This window comes from Microcebus murinus, chromosome 19 (assembly GCF_040939455.1).
Source record: "Microcebus murinus isolate Inina chromosome 19, M.murinus_Inina_mat1.0, whole genome shotgun sequence".
Lineage (NCBI taxonomy): Eukaryota > Metazoa > Chordata > Mammalia > Primates > Cheirogaleidae > Microcebus > Microcebus murinus.
In genome coordinates this window covers 45,646,869-45,673,653 of record NC_134122.1, presented here as the reverse complement: position 1 = coordinate 45,673,653, position 26,785 = coordinate 45,646,869, and the positions used below count along the sequence as shown (strand labels likewise).

Sequence of the window (26,785 nt, the reverse complement as noted above, 5' to 3'; positions counted from 1 at the left end):
TTCCTAGGCTCCTCCTCATTTGCCCATTAGAGATTCTAGGTGGAGTAACTCAACAGGGAAAATAAAGGTAAAAATATGAAAATCCATCTTTGTTCTTTGGCAGCTCAAGATGGGTTGATTTCTTCTGGATTTAAAATTTTTCTTTAGAAAAGCCTGAATGATCTAATATATCCCTCTAACATTAGTTACATAGAACAAGAAATATTTGCTTTTACCTAGAAACATAAAGAATCTAAAATAATTTTCTATGACATCACAGATAATGAATGTCAATGTGAAGATATAAATTTAAATATTAAGAAACCCATTATTTCATATATCCTTTCCATGTGATTATATGTTTTTATGTATATTTTTATATAAAGTTCAGTATTAAGTTTGAAAGACTCTTCAAATATAGGCAATAAATAATATTTATTATCCTAAATATTAAATATGAATATTTCAGTTTTTAAAAATATTACATATTCAAAGTAATTTGATTTATATAACAATCTGATGAAGTAAACTGGGAAGGTACCTTAGATGATGAAACTGAGGTTGAGGTTTTTATTTTACTTCCTCAGAGTCTCCCATTTACAAAGTGGCATAGAATTATAATTGACATAAATATTTTAAGTTTTGAAACAATTTGGGACAATAATGAATGCCCATTTACTCATGTTCTGCTAGTTATTGGAAACAAGTGATAGAATACTATAACATTTTTTTATGATTAAAATATTTTCCAGATTTGAAAATACATAATTCTACTTGTAACATATAAAATAGTGAAAATTCGCTAAATATATATGCTAGTAGAAATTCTGTCAATAAGATTCCTAGCAGAAGCTTTATTTGAAAAGCCAAAGGATTCTAAAATGTGAGCTAAACTAAATCCCTATAGAAGTGAAAGTATGTGAAGATAAATTTAAGGAAATAGTACCTTTACAAGTAAAACAAGGATGCCCTAGTATTAGAAATCACTAGTCTATCTCAGCACTTCACAACTGAAGCCTAAGTACTCCTGGGGATTAGAGGGTAAAACACCAAGAGATAGGGCAAGCTACAGAGTAAAAATGGTACATCCCTATGTAATGCCAATATTACTCTAAGGTTTAGGGGAAAATTTAAAACATGTTTATGGATGCAATGAAGTCACTTTGATTTTTTTAAAACATAAATTATAAAACTCAAAAGAAGGTTCATAGTTCTTCAAACTCCCCATGGGAATTTATTCTCTCTCCTCAACTGTTACCTGAAACCTAGTAGACTGGTTTGAGAACCACCACCATAGGTAGTTACTGAGGGGAACTGGAAAATGTGTTAACATGTAAAAAGCCTTTATCATAAACCAAACAGTAGCAAGCAGTGTCTGTCAATATTTTCATACTCACATGGGATTTCGACCAGTAGATGAACACTTCGGCCACCATGCGGAAGAGTTCCTCCGCTTCCGGGTTAGGCTCCTTTAGCCACTTTGCCCTGGATCACATAATAAATAAGTGGTTTCTCAGTTACCCCTTAAAGTCAATTAAAAAAAAATCACTATACCAAATTTAAATTTGCTGATGACAAAGCTCACAATGGCTTCAGCAAATGTTGCAACATTTAATAAAATTTAAACGTCAAAACTGTCAAACTGGCCGGGCGCGGTGGCTCACGCCTGTAATCCTAGCTCTTGGGAGGCCGAGGCGGGCGGATTGCTCAAGGTCAGGAGTTCAAAACCAGCCTGAGCAAGTGCGAGACCCCGTCTCTACTATAAATAGAAAGAAATTAATTGGCCAACTGATATATATATATAAAAAATTAGCCGGGCATGGTGGCACATGCCTGTAGTCCCAGCTACTCGGGAGGCTGAGGCAGAAGGATCGCTCGAGCCCAGGAGTTTGAGGTTGCTGTGAGCTAGGCTGACGCCACGGCACTCACTCTAGCCTGGACAACAAAGCGAGACTCTGTCTCAAAAAAAAACAAAAAAAAACTGTCAAACTGTTAACTTTTACATACAAAAGATAGCCTACTTCAGAATGCGACTTCCGACTCCAATTTTAAGACATTCAGTAAAAAAATGACTTACCTATAAACATTTAATTAGGCCATAACCATGAACAAGCTCACGGACAAATAGTGAATGAAACAATTCAGAAGGAACACAGGGGCCAAGAAAGGTTATGATCGAATTAGGGAAATCACTAAATTACTTTTGAATGTCGTACCTGTTATAGTCCACAAATCTAATCAAGAGAGGGTAGAAGGCATAGAGATCTCTGGCCAGCGTGGTGAACTCATCCAGGATGAGAAGTTCAGCCTCGGACATGTCCCCCCTGGCCTCGGCTTTCATGTGGTCCTCCTCAGATACTACCATGGCCGCCTTCTTCTTGAGTTTCTCCATCAATGGCAAGAAATGAGTTTTCAAGAGCTGAGGTTTGACTTTATTTATAATAGGCTGGGAAAACACTGTTTGAAGACAGACATCAGTATTCTGCTCTATATAAACATGCATTAAAATGAGGATAGATTGTGATTATAAGGGTAGCAGGATTAAAGCTTCTCTCTCCCTCAGCACATGGGTTCCTTAAGGCTAGGGCTCATGCCTCAGCCACCTTTCTAGTCCCAAATTTAACTGCAGAGCTGCTGTTAAAAAAATGATTACTGAATTCAATTCAATGAGCTCCCTTGTTTTTTTTTAAAAAAGATCAATAGCTAATTTAGAATAGAAAAAAAAAAAAAAGACTTAATTCATTTTTGAAATCAATTATTTTCGCACAAAAAAGTCAAGTCCCCAAATGGAAAAGGTTCTCCTGGCCCTTTCATTAGAACAGAGACACTTTCTGCATTACATTATGAGATTATATACAGTCTTCTCATCTTAACTATGGGGATCATCCTTGGCCCATGGAAGAGTTAGAGTATGCGTAACACTGCGTAATGCATGCGTAACACTGCATAATGCATAACACTCTCTTACTTAATAATAGTTGTAGTCATTAATAATATTTCTAATCTTGATTAAGCCATTTTTAAAATGAATTTTTCCTCTAAAAGTAATACATATACATCAGGTAAATGAATAAAAGACAAAAGTTGAAATCAAGTTGTAATCACCTACCCAAATTAGTAAATCACTGGTATATTTCTTTGGCATTTTCATCAATGGATAGATAAATTCATAAACATATACATTATACATATATCATTCTGAAATCACTGTTTTAAAAACTCTTCTTTTCATGATATTACAACCATTTCCAAGGCATAAAACACCGTTGAAACCTTACTGTTTTCCAGATAACATAATATTCTGGTATATGGATGTACATAACTTATTTAACCATACTCTAGTTCTTGGGCACTTAGATTGCTTCCAAATTTTTCAATATAAATAATGTAATGATAAATAAACTTAATTGCTAACTTTTGATTGCATTTTTTAAATTTATACCCCACCTCACTATTTCCCATAGGACAGACTACTAAAAGTAGGCCATTTAATAATTCAGTTTTATTTTTGTCTCTGTCTACAGAATCATGTTTTTACTGCTATGTTTATTGATTAATCCTACAGAGACTGTCATATCAGGAAAATATTTACTTAAAAGTAGAGACTATATGGAAAGTTACCCAATGTCTGATTATAGCTACATTTCTTAAAAAAAAAAAAGCATGATAGAAATAATCAAGAATATATTTTTTAACAAGAAACTATTAATAAAAACTATGATAGGAAAATTCCAGTCTTCCATACTTCAAGTATATTTGGAAATAAAACCAATTAAAGGGTCCCTTTCTTTCCAATGCTTACCTGCCAACCGTTTCATCCAGGCTCCCTCATCAATTCCCAAATTATTATATATGATTTTCAGTATGTTTCCTAGAAGTGTGTTCATGTGCTCTGAGTTCAGAGCTGTACAGCACATTTCAGCTCTTTCCGGATTGTTCTCAGGTCCATGCTCCCACCAGCGAGACATGTAGCTGCAAAGCATGGGCAGAATGACTTCCATGACGTGCGGCATCTGAGTGTAGCGAATGCCGGACTCGGCTAATTCCACAATTTCCTCCATGAGTTTCTCCAAAGACGGTATATTTGGACAAACATCTTCCACGTTGGCTGGCAAACTGAGAGCTGGAGAAGCACATATACACATGGATATACACATGGACCGTATTCCATGAGAGTACTGACATGGATGGTGTATTTCCACTGTTTCTAATAGACACAGGTAACCATTTCATTTTGGGATTGAAAACTCAGCAGGATGTGTCATGTCTTCCCTAAATAGCTCCTTCTCTCTTTTCTCAAGGCAGCTGTTTTAAAGCTTCTCTCTTTTCCCTGAGTTCCTGCCCTAACATTACTCACTACTCTCTTACAGTGTTCCTGTCTATTCCTAGATGTCTCAAAAGCAACTAAAAACACAATGAGTCTAAACTCTTTTTTCCTCTCCAACCTATCTCTTTAGCATGTGGTGGGGCAACAGTATCCAGTCACTCAGCCTAGAAACCTGGGAGAACTTCTAGGCTACCATGCCCCCTCCTGTCACATCTCGTGAGATGACTCTACTTATGGGAGCTCTCACAGCCACTTCCCTGTGTATTCCATCCAATGGGCCTTGCTCACTCAACTTGCGCTTGCATTACCACCATCATTTTCTAATTGCTGACTCGTGCCATTCATGTTCCATTTTGTTGTCATGATTGATTTCTAAAATGCAAATCTAGTCATATCACTTCCCTTTTTAAAGCTGCTAAAAGAATTCTCTGGCCCACTGGTACAGTCCCTGCTCCTTACCTGACATAAAAATAAAAGGCCTGCCTTTCCTTTTTCTTGCTTTTTTTTTTTATTTATTTCAAAATATTACGGGGGTACAAACATTGAGGTTATATAAATTGCCTTTGCACCACCTGAGTCAGAGCTATAAGCATGCCCATCCCCAGATAGTGCTTTCTATTCTTGTCACATCATTCACACTTTTCTTTCCTAAAAGCTATCTCCACCCAAGTCAAAATGCTAGAAGTTTTTCCTAATGCAGTGGAGTTTCAGTCTTCCTAATTTTAAGACTCACTCATCTTGTATCAGCTTTTTCAAGTCTTTCCAGGTGTTCTCAGCTAAAACTGCTTTTTTGTGTGCCCAGTGTTCTTTACTCTGAATTCTGTCACACGTTTGTCAATCTCTCTTCCTCTCCTATAACTAAAAAATCCCTGAGGAAGAGCAGCAAGTCTTATTCATCCTTGCATTGTATCTCCTCCATCTACCACAGTGCACATCACGATTATTTGTTAAGTGACTAAAACATGAATGAAATCATTAAATTTTAATGTATTTCCTTTGTTATGCAAATGATATGTTATAGAAACATAAGCAGGTAAATTATCTGCTTTCTGTATTTCCTTATCTGTAATGAAATAACAAATGTGCTTCTTTCTTGGTTCATAGCAAAAAGATTAACTAATCAAAAGCTTTAATAAAACAACTCTGTTTACACAGAAGATTAGTAATTCAAACTTAACCATTTTTCATCAACTACTTAAAATTATATGGTGGAAATTATGTAGAGAAGTATTACTAAGGCACATTCACCATATTTTTCTTTAGCTTCATCTTTGCTATGAAATCAGAATTATAAAAGTCAATTAATGATGATTATTCAGGTTATTAAAAAATTCCTTACTTGATAAAATTCACTATAAAATGAGCAAAACCAGCAGCTCCCATAAAAACATGAGTTACACCTGTAATCCTAGCACTCTGGGAGACTGAGGTGGGCGGATTGCTCGAGGTCAGCAGTTCGAAACCAGCCTGAGCAAGAGCGAGACCCCGTCTCTACTGTAAATAGAAGAGAAATGAATTGGCCAATTAATATATATAGAAAAAAATTAACCGGGCATGGTGGTGCATGCCTGTAGTCCCAGCTACTCGGGAGGCTGAGGCAGAAGGATTGCTTGAGCCCAGGAGTTTGAGGTTGCTCGAGCTAGGCTGACACCAGGGCACTCACTGGGCAACAAAGCGAGACTCCGTCTCAAAAAAAAAAAAAATGAGTTACACAGAAAAAGAAGTTCATTAACAGAGAGTCATGCATTTGTGAAGAGCAAACAGTCCTTGCCCAAGTCTCTTTAGGGCTACTGGAAAACAACTCAAATATAATAAATTTTATCAGACTTAGAGGAAATATAACAGAAAAAAATTCTATGAGAGGGCCTTTGTGTAATGTTCAGAATTTGAGAACTATGCTTTGATGGCTTAAAAGTTCTTATTAGAAGAATAACTAGTTTCTACTTTAATATTTACTTATCCAACTCAATTCAAATCCTAGTTAATCATGTTAATAGGTTTTCAAACACCAATCACTGAAATTATTAACAATAGTTCTAAAAGCTTTTTCAATTGGGATAGTGAAAAAATAGGCCTATCTACCCAGAAAATAATCAGATTTTCCCAAATGGAATGCAACCTGAGCATGAGTGGATATAGACCCCTAGTGTACAAACAGACATACAAATCATAGGGATACACACGTTAGAGCCAGATTTAAGGTTTTTAGTTAAGTGTCTCAGGTTTATATGTTTTCAAGTTTTATAAATGATAAAAATTAGACCAAACTATTAAAAAATCACATGACATAAAATTGTTCCAATGAGGCAGACGTATCTGGTGAGCAGGGAATAAGGAAGGATACAAATCCATAATTCTACTGAAAAAGAATGCCATCCCCCTTGCTAATGAACAGAAAATCGAATCAGAAATCAGATTGACCTATTTTTCCATGTTTGCTGATAATTTTATCTAATTCTCAAGAGTGTTAATTTACATAGAAGAAATTCAATGAATTTTCTTCAGAAAAGGAATAGTATACAGCATTCCAAAATGATGCCAAATAACAGTTAAGAACAAAGAGCATTGGACGTAAACTGAAACAGCTCATTAAAAATCACTACAGATGAATGTCATATGAACAACGAATACAATAAATGTCATTAAGTTTTAGCTTCATATCTCAAATACTGAACATGCTTCTGTGATACCTGCTCTCTCTCGTGAAGACTTAGTATTGTAGATGGAGTAAATATTATGTTTGTCGAGATGAGTTTCCAAAAACGCTACAGGAAAGGCACCGGCGAAGGCAGCCAAACATTCTCCTAATGCAGAGCGTTGCCTGTAAGTGGAAAATATTTACATTTTATGTCTTCCAAGTGAATAACTGAAGAACTTACATTAAAATTAGCAAGTATAATCTAAAGAAGGAAAAATAATATTTCCACAAATAAAATTAATCCCTAAATCCAATTTCTAAGTTGCAACATAGCATATGATTTCAATAGGACATTTCTTGCCATTAAAAAAAAAGAGCTAAATTATGTTAGCAAAAAATAAGTTAAAATTAGTACAAATCAAAATAATAAGAAAAGTCCTGTCACTTTCCCCACAAATTTGGACTTTTTTTTTGGCTTTTCCTTTCCCATCCTCCTCCCTCTTTTCCTTTTTTGCTTGCATCTTTCTTTCCTTCCTTTTCTTCTTCTTCTTCTTTTTTTTAATAGAATGACTTACTGAGGAAAAATTCTTGCTATGTGACTAAGTAGGCTTGAGGAAAACTAAAAAAATGAACCACTAATACACTAACACATTTCCTGAAAATTTACCATATGAGAGTAATTTCAGGGTAGCTATGAAATGTTAAGATATACTAAATGCTAAAAATAATTGGTAACATTTAAAATTGATTTTTCATTTTCAAGGGAAGGGAGGTATTGACTCAGGGCAGGCTATGACCCAAGGTTCCCTTGCCACTGATAGAAATTCTCTCTCACTCTTCAGTATCTACTTAATCCATGGCTTTTTTGGTACATTAAGTTGCTTATTAAATATAGGATAATAAAAGAGTTATTTCAGTGTATTATAAACTTCTCAAAAGGTTTTATATAAGTATTTTATTTTAAAAGTCAATAAAACTGATCTAATCAAAAACATTACAATAATTGTCTCAGAAGTTAGTTTGAATTTCAATACTTAAAATAATTAACAATGTCTTATTTTTTAATATTTTAATTACAAATGACTAGCTATCTTGTTAGGTAGGAGGAAACATGCTTTCATGGAATGGCACTGAGTAAAATACAGTTCAATCACTGGAAAACATTTCACTACTAAATGTGATTTAGGACACCAAAGAATTACTAACCAGAGACTTCTACTCAGATTTCCAATCCTAATCCTAACACTGAGTGACTGTAGGAAATTTACTCTTTCTGTGCCTTGCCTTCTTTGCCTAAAAACAGGAAAGCAGAATTGCACAATTTCTGGCACACAGATCAATGATATTTTAAAATGAGAAATAATTTATTTAATAATTTAATAACCTAACAGAAAGACAAATACCACATGATCCCACTTATATGCATAACTCATAGAGAGAGTAGAATGGTGATTACCAGAGGTGAGGGAGTCGGGGAGATGCTGGTCAAAGAATATAAAGTTTCATTTAGACACGATGAATAAGTTCAAAAGATCTATTGCACAGCATGGTTACTATAGTACTATAGTAATAATGTACTATATATTTCAAAATTACTAAGAGAGGAAATTTTAAATACTATCACCACAAAAAATGATGAGCATGTAGCTTGATTTAATCATTCACACATACATGCATATATGTATATATAAAACCACATTGTACCCTATAAATATATGCAATTATAATTTGTCAATTAAGAATTTTAAAAGGGAATTTAACATCCTAGAGTTTGTGATCTATGACCCAAAGTTGTTCATTTATTTCCTTATATCTGATTGGACCAGTCCTTTTATTTCATTAATAATTCACTCTAAAATTCTGATTCAATTAGTATTTCTCAGACTAATTCTGATAATTTGTGTTGGTGTCCTGGAAATATCAATTTTTCTTTTGGATGACATGTTAAAATATCTACATTTTATTTGTACAGTGTAACTTTTTCATTTTTTCAAAATATTTTTTACTTGCTTTGAAATTTTATTTTTATGTTATCCCCAAATCACTTTATAATTACAAAATTAATTGCAAAAAAGGGGAAAAAAATCCTCCAAAAATAGAAACATTGAATTTTTTTTAAAAGAATCTAACAAAATGTTCCCAAATTTTGTCAAGAAAAATACATAGGCAAGAATAGCAATAACAACAGCAGCAACAGCAGCTAGAAGGAACGAGAGGGTTTGAACTACCAGATATTAATATATATTATAAAATACTGACAACTCAGTCTATAGGGTGCTGATTTAATCATTAAAAATCAAATAACAGAAGAGAATAGAAATTTTAGAAATATAATCTAGTGAATATATTACTCTAATACATAATGAAGGTTTTATTTTAAATCAATAGATAAAAGAAATACTTAATAAATGGGCATTTTACATGTGGTTGAATTAAAATATTGAAATTGAATCCTACATAACACCAAAGAAAACCAGAAATGAGATACATTCCTAGTAAATTCCCTTTTTAGCCTAGAAATGATCATTTCGGACATTCTCTACTTTCCACTACCCACACCTCTTTTCTCAGCCAACACTTTGCTGAGGACTCAAGGCTTCCTTCATTAAAAAAATGAAAACTACTAGATACAAACCTACCTATAACTGATATATCTTCTGCCTGTTTTCTGTTGCATGAGAAAAAGTTATGAGTGTAAAAAGTCATATTCTAAAAGATCAATTTCTGACTATGGCATTTTCTATGTTGAGCAATTATTCATAGGACAAATTATAACCTGCCACTATAATATTTATCAGTTTACTTGTTTTTTTGTTTTGGTTTATGCCTACCAGATATATAATCTATGAGGTAGGGAACTGTCTTGTTCACTGTTGTATCCCAACACCTGGCATTTAACAAACATTTACTTAATGAACAATGGAATTAAACAGCTCAATCTAAACAACTGAAAGCATGAAAATCCTAGAAGAATAAATATTTGAATTTTTATTTGATAAGAATGTAGTATAAATTTTTTAAAACTATAGGCCAGGCATGGTGACTCACGCCTGTAATCCTAGCACTCTCAGAGGCCAAGGCAGGTGGATTGCTCGAAGTCAGGAGTTCGAAACCAGCCTGAGCAAGACCTTGTCTCTACTAAAAAAAAAAAATAGAAAGAAGTTAATTTACCAACTAAAAATATATATACAAAAAATTAGCCGGGCATGGTGGTGCATGCCTGTAGTCCCAGCTACTTGGGAGTTTGAGGCAGAAGGATTGCTTGAGCCCAGGAGTTTGAGGTTGCTGTGATCTAGGCTGATGTCACAGCACTCACTCTAGCCCGGGCAATAGAGTGAGACTCTGACTCAAAAAAAAAAAAAATTAAAAAATTAAAAATATTTAGAGTGAACCCAATTATTCTTTTCCATTGATCTAATTTCCCATTTTTATGTATAGTTCTCACCTATTTTACTTTTGTAGCATTGTAGGTTTTAATACTTGGTAGGCCAAATGAGTTCATCGCTCTTTTATTCCTCCCTACTGCTCCAAATTGTATTGACTAGTCTCATGGATTTATTCTTTGAAATGGACTTTTGAATTATTTTGTCAAATTGAATAGAATAATTTATGTTTGACATTGTAATTAATTACAGATTAATATGGGGACAAATTACATCTATTCAATATTAAATTTTCTATCGATGTCTTTTTTACTTACTGTAGCTTGTATTCATTTACTTACTTACTTTACCTGTCTGTCTGTCTGTCTGTCTATCTATCTATCACTGTAGCTTTTTTAAAAACTGCCCTGCTTTTTCTTCTCTAGGGCACTGAAATTTCTTACTGAGATTGCCAGTGATCTCTTATTTTAAATTCATTGGGGATGTCTTCTCTTACTTTACCTGTCCACTTCATCTGACACTGTTAAACATTCCCTTCTGAAACTTGAGAACATGAAAAAACAAAGCTGGTTTTAATAACTGCCTATACTCATGCTTACTTAGTATTTCTGATATATAATGAGAAACTATACCAGCAGATACTTTTATAAGACTTATTAAGTATGTCTTTACCATTACTGTTTTGCTTTTTTGTATAACTCCACTGTTCTGTATTACCTCAATTCTTACTTAGCTTAAAAATTGCCTAATTACTACCAAGGAGTTCAATAGGTCAATCCGGCTTAGTTTACAACTAAGGAAAAAGTTGTAAAATATTCTTGAAATAAATAGTTATAGGACATGAAACAGCTATTAATACAAAGTTAAACTTTAAAAATCTTACCTCTCCACATAAATACTCTTGCTGGTTCCCAAAGCATATAAGCTGGTAAGAATTCTATAACAAGACACCTGGACATCTTCCACTAAGGAAAAAAAGAGAATCTCACTTGAAATTAGAAAAAAAACCACTTATTCACACATTGTTCTGAGAAAGTTTAGGCTAAAAATAAAATTCCTTATTAAAAGCATTCTAATAACATTTAGCCTCAAAAGCAACCAGGGAACAAATTTGTAACAAGAAATATAAAACCTTTTTCTTAAAATTCTTTTCTTTAAGGAACTGAAAAGAATATGCAGTGATTATTTAGAACATTCTCAGAAACAATTTATTTATAATTTTTCTCTAGGTATGAGAATAAAGAATTTGTCCAAGAATAAGATTAAGCATAAGAATACCTGGGGGGATAGAGGTGTATTGTAACTCCTGTTCAAAAGATAAATAAGCACTGTATCTTTTATCATGACTCAAATGAAAGATAATGAGGATAGTGGAAGATGCCATCTGTTAGTTATTTCTCAAATGACCTGACATTCAAAGACTAAGTTAAGTCACTCTGATGGTTTCTAAAGTCAGAAAATCAAATAAAATCTTACAGATGATCTATTCTCCAAAATGACATATGTAAAAGGCAAAAAAATCTATGAACCTCAAATTTCGAATTTCAACTCTGCTACCATTTGTCGGTGGGTATAGCACAGCATGAATGGAAAAATAACTCATGTCCTCAGCCTGGTGTCCACATGCATACTGTGCTATGAGCCATGCTCCTACTGGTTAAAATAGAGGTTTTGCAACTGGTAGTTGTGGCATCCACTGAATAAATCAGTGGTTTTTGCACAGAGCTGCTCATTATCTGGGGAAGCTGCAAAGTAAGGGCCTAACTTGATGGGTCTGCTCAGCTAAGCTTCATTCGTGTCTTATCTCATGTTTATATAAGAAGAGTGGAGAGTTAGGACAGCTCAGGTTATTTTTTGCATTTAATCATGGACATTCTATGGAAATTTTTAATAACTACAGAATTCCAGCCAAAATCAGCTGATTAAATCCTCCATGAAAGCCGACTGCAGCATCTAAACAGAAGATATGTGAGCCACTCTAATAGATCAATTATTTAGACATGGACTTTGTCTCAGTAGTCTTCATACTAGTTGGTAGTACAGCTTGTGGAAACAATCTGCATTGACTCAAAAATAATCTGAAAACATTTAATGTTGTATGTCATATGGTCCAACTGCATTAGAAAATTTACATGAAAAGAGGCAACATAGAAATAGTAAAATTTGAAACCTGGACTTCCAACAATGTAGATGTTATTGTCCATAACCAAGACTAGTACCTTTCTGGCCCTCTCTGTGAGTCCACGTGATTCAGAGATTAATTTCTGTAAGAATGGTTTCTATCAATCAAATGTCAACCTATAATGTTTTGCAAAATAAAGCATTTTAATGTATAAGCAGCGTTGGAATAACCTGGATGTGGCCTTTATAATTTCTGGTTGTACTACCGTGTATTTCAATAACGACACTCTAAGTCATCCGTTTACATACAGATTAGGTCTTCTCCAAACTGATGCTGGCCAATATGTTCAAATAATGACGACAGCATCGGCAACAGGGCCACTGTGGTGTAATTGATGATCTGAGTAACCCCTTTGGGTTGGTTCCGGGTGTGGGTGAACTGGCCTTGCTTAAGATTTTCCATGGTTTTCTCCAGATCCTCCGCAGCATTGTCCAGAAAAGCTCTGAGTGCACTTTTAACACTCTCCAGGCCAGTCTTCATTACAGTCCTAGAAAGGACATAGGGGACAACTTATACCTTCCGGCAGGAGCAAATGATATACAAATAAAAAGTGATCCTACATTATGTTTATTCCTCCATTACAGTACCACCTAGTCAACTAAATTTTTAAATCAACTCTAAAATAAATTTTTTCAGTCTACTTGAAGTTACAGCAATATTGCTCTGTAAATCATCTTCCCCAAGCACCTTTACAGTCAACTTAATTAGGACCTTGGAGCAAAAGGCTGTGTTAATGCTTTATGCTTTCCATTAGTGGCCTCAAATTTTGAGGGTAATTATCTTATAACTAACAAAACACAGCTTCTGATCCAGTTTAGTCAATCTCAAATCCAACAAAACTAGAATGTTTCCTAAAACAATGGGTATGAATAAAACATTTAATGCCAAGTAGACCCACACACCAAATGATAGAGTCATTTTGTGCTTTCAGGGCTAACAATCAAGTCTTTGCTAAAGAAGCCTCTGAAGGCTGAACTTTGTATGGAAGTAGCACCCACCCCAGTGCCACTAATCCTAGTAGGAAATGAAGGTGTATAATGGTGTCTCCTTTCTGCATTTACTATAGGAAACAATTCAAATAAAATCCTAAACACAAGAATAGGTAATCAAAGAGTATCATGGAGCTCTTTAGGAGACATTTATAAACTTTTATTTAGATTTTTCCTGGATACTATATGAACTAAATGTATGGCTTACAGGCTGAATCGATCATGCTACATAAACTGATTTTGTAGTTGGTCAACAACATGCTTGATTTCTGGTCAAGCTGATACCAGGGCAGAGCGAAAGCGCACAGCCTTGGGAATCAGTCTACCTACACACTTATTATGCAATCCTAAGTGTCACTTTACTCATCTGTAAAATGAGAATGGAACTCTCATGTTTCCTACAAAGCCCAATGTTATGAATGTTGAGCACAAATACCATGTCTGGAAGCTAAGAAAATCTTTAAAGTTGTCAATTTAGCATTTTTTTTCTTCATATGATACATTACCAATTCAACCCTCATTTGTATTCCTAGCTGCTACAGAAATTACTTGCTACACAAATAATCTATATATGATCACAAAAATAAATTGTCACTGTATTAGTACTTTACAAGTTTTTCTTTTCACCTACACTAAAAGTCTTTATCATAAATCCAAAGAACAAAACCAAACACGGGGTCCTTCTTAACATTCTTATATGTATATCATTGTTATAGTCATTTATTTAGATAAAAATGTATCCACTTACCTTGCATCCAAAGTCTGACCCAAAATGTGAAGACAGTTGACAATTGATGTTGCATCATTCCCTAAAGAAGAAACAAACGTGTATAAATTGACCTGAGAATTTCTCAATGTTCTTCTTTTCTATTAATATTTGTGTTACAAAAATTAGTTAATGGCACAACTCAATAATTTAAAATATTTTTTAATAATCAAGTTTAAAATCATGCAGTTTTTCTGCTTAAAAGTGGTTATGCAAATGTAAGTAGAAAAGCAATAAAGCATGTCTCACCAAATAGCCGACATGCTCAAGAAGCATTCAAAAGCACTGCACCAGGCTAAAAGGGTTTTAACTGAATTCTTCAAGTATGTTACCCTCCCCATCCTATCTCATTTTATTTTAAAATCATATTGTATGCAAAGGTTTTAAGTCAGCTCATATCCTTCATGAAATGAGGTGGGCTAAAAGTCTAAAAATTTTAATTACTCTGAGTGTCTCTGCTTTCATATTTCATTCAACTGCATTGAGATGAATGAATTTGCCTGAAATCAACTGCATTAAGATAAATTAATTTGCCTGAATATTGTTGGTCTTTGGAGGAAAAAAAAAGCAGCACCAAACCATAATATAAAAAAAAAAAATTAGAGGCTAAAGAAGTTAAACAATACTGTTATGAGATATTTGAAATGGGAGTAACTCTTCTTGAAAATAATATGAAATTCACTCATTTTAATTGGCATATTTTATCAATAAGTACAGAAATATGAGTGATAAAAGCACTATATATAATTTTCTTTGAAATAGGGTTATAGAAAGGCAAGTAAATAAAATGATGAATCCAAAGTAACAAAATAAATTGACCACTTACAATATAGTTCAACATTATCAGTTCCTCATTCTAAACTTTCATTATACACATACACACATGAACACACACAAACACACACACTATCATCTCCTGAGTCCTCAGGTTGTCAACCCCTATTTGAATGCAAGCTTTTAAAAATGTTATACTCTTTATACAAAAACATATCCTAAAATAAATGACTTCAGTGTACATGGATATTAATAATTGTCTTAGAACATGGGCAAGTCAGTTTTGTAATATCATATAAATTAGAAAAAACATAAGTTGTTACTGAGACTCTCAGTTCTTTAAGAACTCAATTCCATTTATCTTGTGCTGTAAACTTCAGAGTTTCTCCTAATAATGAAGACAAAAATGAGCAAAGGGCAGAGTTTGTTACTTCCTCATTTATTGATAGATGCTGGTCCTAGGGCTTTTACTGTATCCCTTAGAAGTACTACTCTTTTAATTATTCACTCACTCAACAAATACATATTAAGTACCAAGCACTCTCAAGCTTTCAGTAATAAATAAATTCATCATGGCATTTGCATTTTTTTTTTTTTTTGTGCAGCCTTGCTATAAGGCAAGGCCTCAAAAAATTAAACAAAACTCAGAGTTGTTCCTCTCCACGGAAATCTTTAGTAAAAGGCGAAAGATTTATACGATCTGAAGAGAAACCAGAGTATTGCATTTGCATTTTAATAAGGGATATAATGAGCCATTTAGCAAAAAAAAAAAAAAAAAAATCAACATATAATATAATGTCAGACCACAATAAAGAAATGTATTTTAATAGCAGGGAACAAGGATTATAGCAATTGGATAGGGTAACAAGGCGAGTGGTCATAGGTTTCTCTCTGAGGTGGCATCTGAGTAGAGGTTCTAATGACATGGAGGAACAAACCCTGCCCTCCCTGGGAGGAGGGCTCAGGCATAGGGGACATCACATGCAAAGGCTTTGACGCTCTCAGGTGCTCCAAGCAAGAAAGTCAATCTGACCACTAAGGGGGTCAGAATAAAAAGAAAGAAGTAGGGTGTGAAGTGGAGAGGTGGGGAGAGGACAGGTTCTGGAGTCTGGCAACCAGAGCAAAGCACATGGATTTTTTGAGTCCAACAGGAAGACATTCATAGGTTTTGAGCAGCATGTGTTAAGAAAGAATTCATTCGCAATGTGAACAACTCTGGAACAGCAAGAGGGGATGTTTATTAGAAAGCTATTGCAGGAGCTAATCAGTTGATTGATGATGGTGAATTCAGATTAGGATATTAGTGGGGAAGAAATTAAGGACATATTTTAAGGATTTGCTCATGGAGCAAATGTGAATGTGAGGTGAGGGGGAAAGGAGCCAAGGAAAACACTAAAGTTTTTCGCCTGAGAAATGGGTGAACAGTGGTTACCATTTAACGGTATGAAGACAGCAAAAGGAAAAGCTGAGCGTGGAAGGACAGGGAGAGAGGGGCAAGGCCCCTGCTTTGCACATGTTAAGTGTGATGGGCCTATTAGTGATTCAGGTAGAGATTTGCAACAAGCAATCAATATAAACTTCTGCAGTGCAGGGAAGAGATCTAAGCTGGAGCTATACATTTGGGCATCATAAACATATAGATAATTTCTAAAATCATGGGTCTGAATGGAATTAGCCAGCATGAGTATAAGTATACAAGAAAAAAAGTGCCAGGACCTCCAGCGTTTGGAGGTATAGAAGACAAGGAAGATGCAACACAGAAAATAAGAAAAGGCCCAGAAGAAGCAGAGGTGCAATGCACCGTGTGTGAGTCCTATGCAATGGCTACTCAGTGCTGAATCAGAGGGGCTGGTCCCTCTCTTTCTTCCTAAAACACACAATTGTTTCTGTCCCTTTCTTTTCTGAGCTACTGTCTCTTAGTACAGATGATCTGTGTGCACTGAGTTTACCAGTGCCCTTTGCCATAGGGTGACCAGGCGTACTTTAAACTTCCTATTCCTTAAGCTCAAGAGGCTGGGATTTTTTATTTTATTATTTTTATTTTTATTTATTTTATTTTATTATTTTTATTTTATTTTTTATTTTTATTTTATTATTATTTTAGCGTATTATGGGGGTACAAGTGTTAAGGTTACATATATTGCCCATGCTCCCCCTCCACAAGGCTGGGATTTTTGTTGGCTTTGTTCCCTTCACCTGAAATGGCATATGACATACAGCAGGCACTTGATTAAGTATTTGCAAAAAGGCTGTGGAATATGAGTAAGAAAGGTAGGATAGTTTCCCTCTTGTATTTTCCTGGATAGAGCTGGAACCCATTCTACTAAGTGAAGTATCTCAAGAATGGAAAAACAAGCATCAGCAAATTGGTATTAACAGATCAACACCTAAGTAGACATATAGGAATAACATTTATCGGGTGTCGGGCAGGTGGGAGTGGGGAGGAGAGGATGGGTATATCCAGGGGTCCTCAAACTACAGCACACAGGCCACATGCGGCCCGCCGAGGACATTTATCCAGCCCGCAGGGTGTTTCTGCCGCCGCTGCCTGTCCTGCTTAGCAGCTGACTCGTCCCGGGCCCACAGTGCACAAGTGGGGAACGTGCACCGCACTCTCCAACGGCCCTCCAACGGTCTGAGGGACAGTGAACTGGCCCCCTGTTTAAAAAGTTGGAGGACCCCTGGAACACAATGAGTGAGATGTACAACGTTTGGGGGATGGTCACGCTTGAAGCTCTGACTCAAGGGGGCAGGGGGGTCATAGTCAATAAATGTAACCTTAACATCTGTACCCCCATATGTTGAAATTTTAAAAAATAAAATAATAATTAAAGAAAAGTAGGATATAGCACCAGTGGCCAGACAAGTTCTGTGGGTTGAATGAAAATATGTATTGGGAATATGAGATCTCTGTGACCATTAAAGTAACAAAGTGTAAGCTCCAGGATCCTTTACATCTTGGTATACCCCACATTACATGCGATACAACTTTCAATGGAAACACCTCAATGTAAAAACTGGTGGGAAAGGGACCCAAAGAAATGCAGAAAAAATATGCATTGAGTCTTCAACATTTTAATTTTCTGACCCAACAAATGCATATGTAGGAGGCCTAAAATAATGGTTATTCTTCAAGAGACAGAGCATGCAGTGACATGAATATTGCCCTTAAGGCTATCCATATTACCCATCATTGGAAACGTCAATCATGCTATTAGGAAGAATAGGAAGGGCCTGTAAACTGTGCTAGGATAATAAAACTTTCAGGTGGTGATGGGATTTTCATGTGCCTACATTTATGTAATTGCTTAATTGCTCTGAGTGGTATGAAAAAAGAAAGTTTGATACTTTACATACAACTCACACTATTTCAAGGTCCCGGCTACTTCCCTTGTCCTCAAACACACCTTTCATCAACTCTAAACACCCAGAGTAACAATTGAAGATTGCCTATTTATCTTTAAGACTGTGTGTTTGTATCAGTGCGTGTGTTGTGTAAGCATAAAAGGTACATAATTAAAATCACAGCTTGCACATAAGTGTTGATCAATTGGTTCAAATTTAATGGTGAGTACATGTGTGGTGTTTGTTTTTTAATTTTTGTGATACTTCACTTAGAAGAATGGTCTCCAGTTCCATCCAGTTTAATACTAGAGGTATTAGTTCACCATTTTTTATGACTGAGTAGTACTCCATGGTATACACATACCACATTTTATTAATCCACTCATGTATTGATGGGCACTTGGGTGTTTACATACTATCTGGGTGATGGGCACACTTGTAACTTTGTCTGAAATGGTACAAAGCAATCTATGTAACCAAAATGCTTGTACCCCTGTAATATTCTGAAATTAAAATAAATAAATAAAATCACAGCTTGCATTTGATTCTAATAACAATGGACAACACTGGGTTTTAAAAACATAGCAACATTCATAATGCAACTCTCTAATAAAAATAACAAAGTTAAATATGTAATATAGATGTAAATAATATAAATAAGTTTTTTGGACTTTAATCCAAGTTGTTTTGCAGTTTTTAATATAAGGTTTCTATAACTCGGAAATTCTCAATGCCATCTCCAATCTGACATATCAGGTAACACTTCTGTTTTGTAATCTGACAGACTGAGGATTCTGAGAATGTTCACTTTCCTCTGGAGACAGCAACAGCATTCATCCTAATTTTTCTTCTTCTCTATTTTATAATGTGGCTCTTGAAATGATGTTGCATATTTTCTCCTTGGAAGAAATTATTAATCTCAGCAGAATCCTTATTAATAATGTGAAACATTACGCTAGAACATAAAAATTTCTCTCATAATTATGAGGGAATAGAGAGAAACCGAAGAGTGTCAATGACTTTATTACTTTTAAAAGTCTATGATATTGAAAAAAGTGAAATTATTGGGTCCCTAAATTGGTAGGATGTTTCAGTTAAACTGAGAACACACTTTGCATTAACTACAGATTCTATTCATTTGTCTCCAAGTCAGGAAGTTCTCCCATAATGCTACGTTGAATTGAAAGAAATATCTGTATTATTCTAAAATTATCTTCTGATATTTCATTATAGGTACCTGATTCCAGTATTTGTGAATTTATTTCTCTATCAAAAATAGATTTTTATAGTATACATAAGCAAGTTAAACCTAGGAAACTCTTGTATTTTCCACGTATACTGTCACAGAACTACGGAATTTTTAAATGAGAGAAATACCTTAATGATCCTTCAGTTACAAATAAAAAGGATCAGCAGGCCGGGCGCTGTGGCTCACGCCTGTAATCCTAGCTCTTGGGAGGCCGAGGCGGGCGGATTGCTCAAGGTCAGGAGTTCGAAACCAGCCTGAGCAAGAGCGAGACCCCGTCTCTACTATAAATAGAAAGAAATTAATTGGCCAACTGATATATATATAAAAAATTAGCCGGGCATGGTGGCACATGCCTGTAGTCCCAGCTACCCGGGAGGCTGAGGCAGAAGGATCACTCGAGCCCAGGAGTTTGAGGTTGCTGTGAGCTAGGCTGACGCCACGGCACTCACTCTAGCCTGGGCAACAAAGCGAGACTCTGTCTCAAAAAAAAAAAAAAAAAAAAAAAGGATCAGCAAATAGTAACAGATTGTGCATGATCAAACCACTCAATTCTCAGAACTGATCTATCCTCAGAGATTCTGAGCACTTTAAATGTCTGTCCTTTCATTTTTATGTGCCCTCCCAAGCAAATGCAAGCACAATCTGAACCTTGATAGAGATGTCACAAACATATTCGTTTCATAATATCTCCTGATGTAGGACAGCAGTCATCATTTTAAACACATGAATGGCTTTTGGGGAGAGCTTTAGAAGTATCAACATAATCCACTAATTTACTGATCAGGGAGAGATATCAGTTGATGAAATTCACTCTATTACTTTACTTAGTATTTACCGTTAAAATGCTTTTAAACATAACATTAAAATTTATGCACTGGTATAAATTAGGCATACTTACCTGGAAAAAAAATAAATTTCAACAGCAGCTACTGCTTCATTTTAAACCCATGATGATATCTGTTCAATACTCCTCTAGCTAATATTGAAGTTGTATTAATGATGGTATATGTTGAGTGCTAGGTCAAACCAGAAGAAATGTTGCAGCACTAGGCTCATGTTATATTACAAAAGGCTGGCTTTGCTGCAGGTAGCCCTAGAAATCCCTATGTCATCGATTCAGAAATTCTCCAGTAACTCTGGGGAGTGTCTGGAGGATTCAGCATCTCACTACAATGTTAACAATTCACCAGAAAACTGGAAAATAGAAAAGGCCTATGCGACAAATGATAAATATTTTGTGCCAGCCTTTTCCAATAGTTCCTGCAAGTGAAAGGATCACTGCTGGTTGAGTTTAATGATGTTGTTAATTATGTGTTACTTCCTTTTCAGTGTAAGTGCCCTAAGTGCTGTCATGGACCTCTTAAGGAATAAAAAAATTGTGACTCTCATAGACTGTAGGATAATTAGATACTACATTTTTCTTAATAATCTAAACACACACACACAAAAAGGAAAGCTCGGGTTATTCATGAATGTAAGAAAATTTCAAAATTCACAGCACTAGTCTCATTGTCATAAGTGTCTACTGACTTATCTGTTTTCCTTATTAAACTGTAGGCTTTTTTTTTTCTTTTTTGAGAGAAGGTCTCACTCTGTAGCTCAGACTGGAGTACAGTGGCATGATCACAGCTCATAATAAACTCAAACACTTGGGCTCAAGAGATCCTTCTGCCTCAGCCACCCTAGTAAGTAGGACTACAAGTGTGCACCACCATGCCCTGCTAATTTTTTAATTTTTTATAGAGACAGGGTCTATGTTGCCCAGGCTGGCGAGCTCCAGGCTGGAGTTGCCCAGGCTGGCTTTAAGTGATCCACCCACCTCAGCCTCCTAGGTGTGAAACACCCAACCTAGACTGTAGGCTCCTTGAAGGCAGGACCTGGTTTGTTCATTCATTCATCAGATATTTATAAAATACCTACTATGTTCCAGACTTTCTTCTAGGCTTGGGGATATAACAGCAAGTCCTCACAGAGCTGAGAGTTTTCTGTGAGGAAAGGTATTAATCCAGTACACATGCCATCAGTGATATGAAAGAAAGGTACACAGAACAAGAGAATGTTATAACGGTAGAAGGAGGGGATATAACTGAGGGTCCAGGGAAGCTTTTTCTGAAGAGGTAATATTTGGATTGAAATCTGAAGGCTGGATAGTTTATTATGGGTGTGAAGGATTGAGAGGATGAGCACTGTATATGGGAATCCAACCTCAGGCAGTAATCACAGCATGTGCAAAGACCCTGAGCAGAAAGAAACACAACACATTCAAGAAGCAGAGAGGCCAGTGAAGCTGAAGAAGCATGGTGAGCAAGAGAGAACATGCTGGAAAATGAGATGCAGTGGTGCACAGGGAATACTGAGTGAAGCACTACCATGGCTAGGTTAAGAAACAGGATCTCTATTCTACAGAAATGGAAAGCCACTGAATAGGCAGGAGTGTGACGAGAGAGATGATTGTTTGTGAAGACACAATACGATGGTTGTGGAGCACAGTATGGAGAGGCAAGAGGGGATTGAGAGAGAATGGTTAGTGTGTGCCAGGGCTAGAGTGCAGGTGAAAGATGCCTGCAGATAGGTCTCGGTGCAGTAGTGGAGAGAGAAAGAAATCTTCATTTTTTCTATCCTCACTTCCTGAGAGAAGGTCTCACACATAGCCAACACACAATGTTTACTGAATGAATGCATAAAGTGAATGTCATTATGGGATTAGATGTTTTTTCACACATAAAAATAAAGCCCTTAAGGAGCCCTGACACGCACACACTTGTACCACCATCACTATCACTGTCGGGGTCTTAGTTGTAAGATTCTGTTTCCTCTAAAAATGATGGAAAGGTTCAAATAGATGGTAGCAGGAGGGCTTATGTATCCTCTACCTGCCTTGAAATTAGTAATCAGAATTTCCAGGTAGCAAAAGTAAGAGGAAAATGGTAGGAATACAAACAGTATTTCTTTAGTCAACACTGGGCCTTGAAAATGGCAAATGCAATCCTTTATCCCTTGTCACCCTGCCGAGGTCCTATTTATGTCCTAATGGGATTTCTAAAACACACGTGCACCAACTTACAATCACTAGCAAGCATTTCGGAGTTCCAGCAGGGAAGCCTATATTTAAACAAGATACTATTTTCTTTCTTTCTCGTCCCCCCACAAAGCATTCCAATTGATGCACCAGAATCCTATAGGGAATACAGCTCCCCAACCCCTCCTAAAAACCTCACTTTTAAAAAAATATATAAAATGGAATAGTTTAAATGTCTCAATAAGAACAGAGGTGGCATAAAAACACCATTGATCTCAATTCTTGGACAGTGTTCTTCAATGTAGAAAAAATTAAGACAAGTAGACAGAAGACACATAAAAATATAGAAGTTCAAGTTTTGGGAATCCTCACTTCATATGTCAGAAAAATCTTTCAACTACAGGTGAGGTTTGGAGATATAACTACAGTTTGGCAGCCAACATGGAATAAAGATTCCATTACCCATTAAACCCTGCTCACCACAATGACCACGACCAGGACAAGTATTTTGTCTCTTTATTTTAATGTTCCCCTCCCATCTCCAATTTCTGATATATTTAAGGCTAATGTGTATCTTTCTACATATTTACCTTTGCTCATCTTAACAAAATTCAAGCATTTCTTTGTTAACTTCAACTATCAATTGTCTTAACTTATTCTCAGATTAGGTCACGAAAAAAATTTAAAACCAATGACAATACAGGAAATACATTTTGATAATCAGTTTATTTCCTGCCTAAATGCAGGAAAATGATGTTATTAAAAATATAAAGGTAGAGTGAAAGGAAAAAATAAGAGATGAATATGACTATATAAACAACCACTGCATATATGCTACTAGGTCTCTCTCTTTGGGAAAATTCACAATGGCATAATTAAGAATTCAAAAAGTAAATAATATAAAGGCTTCACTGTGCATGTATTTTAAAAAGCTAAGTCTCCGAGTTTAGTGTGTATGTAATATAATTTATCTAAATAAGATTTAAACAAATTAATAAATGCAATCTAATAAATCTAATAAGATGTGGAATATATGTGAAGGGTATAAGGTTACAGTTTACAAAGAACTGCAACATTCATTATTTCACATTAGATTTGATACACAATGGATCTCTATGATTAGTAGTTATTTTACCATACTTTAAAAATGAAAAAAAATACAGGTTCAGAGACCTTAAGTCCATTGTCCAAATTATTCAGCTGGTTAAGATATAAAAATAGGACTTATATCTCAGATTCAAAGCCCACTATTCTCTCTAGTATATTAGTGTCTAAAGCCAGGCTATAAACCTAATGTGTAAACTTCAAATGCTTAAAATTTAAAGCTTCTAATAATTTGGCAAGTCTATTTTAGAATATGCTTGATTAACAAAGGATCTTGAAGTTTATATATTACAGGCAAATGCCAAAGCAAACTGAAGCAATAACAGTAGACACTTTTTATAATATGAAGAATGTGCAAAAATCTGCTTTTGAGAAGTAAAAACACATAATAGGTCTTCAATTCTCACTAAAAATAAAACTAATAGTATATAAAGGCTAAGAGATTTAAAACAGAATGCCTAAGTGGAATAATAGGATCACACAGAGATGGAATGAATGTTTAAGTCTAGTTCTTCTTCTCCAATAGGTACAACAAGCTATATTATGCATTTATCTTCAATTATCAAACTTAAATGATATATTCAAAAGGAAAAATGGAAGTTTAAGAACAGGCAAAATTAATACATGGACTCAAAGTCTACATGTAGTTTCTTTGGAGATGATTACAATTTGGAAAATGGCACAAGGGAAGCTTCTAGGATGTGGGAAATATTTATCTTGGCCTGAGCGATGATTAACTGGATATCTGTGTATGAAAACTTCATCAAGTTGTTGTTTAAGATTTGTGTTCTTTACTGTATACACGAAATACTTCAAAAAAATTTTAAGAGGAAATTATAGTAATACAGTAAAACAAGAATATACCTTAAGCAGGAAGTTAGAAATACTATGCTCATTAATAAGAATGTAAAAACTGCACCTGAGAAATAAGTCCCCTATCAGTGCTATATATCTTCAGAGATATTACACTCTGAAGATAAATGGAGAATATTTGTATCCACTATTATTCTGAGAAGATTAGAGAGTACACAGAAATTCTGTCTGAACAATTTTCGTAAAAATTTTTCTCCACTGAAGAGAAGTTAAATGAAATTCAGACAACTGGAAATTATTCTGAAGATAATTGCTCCATTGATTTTAAATAACTGAAACATTAATGTAAAAAAACTCAGGTAATTTATATGAAATATAAATTTTAATCACTAAATTTAAGAGTGCCAAATTTTGGTATAATACTAGAAACCAAACACAGAATTAACTAATTATATCCAGAAACTTATGTCTCAATTTATTTACTGTGGCTTAGTAGAAATGACTTAACTTTTTTCAATCTTTAGTTTTTCCTGGAAATGGAATTGAACTATAACATCTATACCAATGCACTATGCACTAAATATTTTATTACTAAAATTACCCAACACTGTCTCAAAACCTATCTACAGCAAAGGGCTCAATTTTGCTTTGGCAGTTTACAAAATCAGATGCAGGAAAGTGCAAAACACAAATTCCACCAGCTGCTATAGAGTCCTAAAGCCCCACGGCAGGGAAAATGTGTGGAAAGTGAGTGCCCACCCTGCATGGCTGTCCGGAAGCAGGTGCTCAGGAACATGGACTTCAGCTATGTGAATTCTCAGAAACAAACAGAAACTGACTCTGGGGTGAGTGGTGCTAGAAAAGCTACTTCTGCCAAGTGAAGCTCCGAAGCTCCTTGGCGTCAGTGTCTTGACTATGAAGCTCCAATGTTTGGAATGCAGTAGACATGCAAATCTGTAGTCAAGAGCATTAAAAAAAAATAAGTGCAGTTTAAAATTCTGATTTATAACAGCTCATTATTTAATCTATCACAGATAACCAAACACAAATCCAAGGGCCTGGTTCTGTTTTACTATTGAAATGAAATATGGAAGAATTTGCAATTTTCATTCATTTGCTCTTTAATAATACAATCGTTTCATTTTCAGTTATACTTTGGACTAGTATAAAAAAGACACAGTCCTCAATTTCACCATAGATAGTGCTATACATAAACAACCTCGAGGATCTTATCTTGGCCTATGACAACCATGCATGCAGCCATGCAGACATGCATTCATGCAACATAGCAGCACACAACACAGTGCAAAAATTGGCAAAGAAAACCAAGTGATGGCCATGCTGGTATTTTTTCAAGGGTCTCCTTACCAAATAGTGAAATCCTATGCCTGACAAGAACTCCAAGTTTGCAGAATAGGCTGAAGACAAAAGAAAAACAAAAGAGAAAAGGGAAGGGGGAAGGGAAGGTAGAAAAGACAGGGAGAAATTAAAAAAATTTTAAAAAAAAAGGAGAAGAAAAAAAGAAAAAAAACAGCTGATATATGAGCCGGAAAAAAGCAACATGATGTCACGCAGAAAGAATCAATTCTCTGAGCAGAATGTGGAATAAAGGTATTAAAGAAAGAGTCTTTGAGTGCATATCTTTAACAAACATGGTTAAAAAAGCACATATTATAAGTAAAGAAACAAAAAAAAAAAATTGAAAGCAAAGCTAATTAATATAAAAGCAATCTATATGAACCCCATAAGAACATAAATACTGAAAAACCACAAGGAAAAAATTTAATTTTATTTGCCCAAATGTACCACCAAAATTCTAGGTTTTTTCAAAAGTCATGGACATTATTTAAGTACAGAAGTATGGTGCCCTGGGCATAAAATGTAACTTTAAGTTCTAGTATGTTTTATTATTTGAAATTTCCTTCTTCCCCAACCTTGATCACATCCCTTAAATAGAAACCAAACACCCAGTGAATTTAATTAAACACAAGGAACTAGGAAGGGAATTTGAACAACTGATAATCACTCAGAGGACAACATTGCAGATGTGGTAACTTATAAGACTCTTAATGCTAATGATAAATTGAGCATATTTCTTAACTCCTCTAGAGCAAGTTCCTGGGTCTTTGTGTCCTTCATGGCAATTAGCAATAGGAGATTCCAAATAATGGTTGCCTGGATTGAGCATTCAGCATGATAGCCCTGTTACCTGCTAAC

General features: G+C 35.1%; 1 protein-coding gene and 1 non-coding gene across 6 annotated transcripts in view; both read right to left on the bottom strand.

Moving 5' to 3' along the window:
- The window catches only part of RYR2 (ryanodine receptor 2), a 644,030-nt gene that overhangs the window by 107,604 nt on the left and 509,641 nt on the right, over nucleotides 1-26,785 (bottom strand). For all 5 annotated transcript variants that reach the window (XM_075995501.1, XM_075995503.1, XM_075995502.1 and 2 more), the window contains 8 exons: nucleotides 25,937-25,986; nucleotides 14,247-14,307; nucleotides 12,758-12,996; nucleotides 11,211-11,292; nucleotides 6,997-7,127; nucleotides 3,782-4,102; nucleotides 2,196-2,436; nucleotides 1,377-1,464 (listed from right to left, as the gene is read on the bottom strand). In XM_075995501.1, the coding sequence (XP_075851616.1) occupies nucleotides 1,377-1,464; nucleotides 2,196-2,436; nucleotides 3,782-4,102; nucleotides 6,997-7,127; nucleotides 11,211-11,292; nucleotides 12,758-12,996; nucleotides 14,247-14,307; nucleotides 25,937-25,986 (1,213 nt within the window). The remainder of the gene's footprint in view (nucleotides 1-1,376; nucleotides 1,465-2,195; nucleotides 2,437-3,781; nucleotides 4,103-6,996; nucleotides 7,128-11,210; nucleotides 11,293-12,757; nucleotides 12,997-14,246; nucleotides 14,308-25,936; nucleotides 25,987-26,785) is intronic.
- Nucleotides 15,642-15,758, bottom strand: LOC142862539 (U5 spliceosomal RNA). Its single transcript, XR_012913613.1, has one exon. It is a non-coding gene; the product is annotated as a U5 spliceosomal RNA (small nuclear RNA).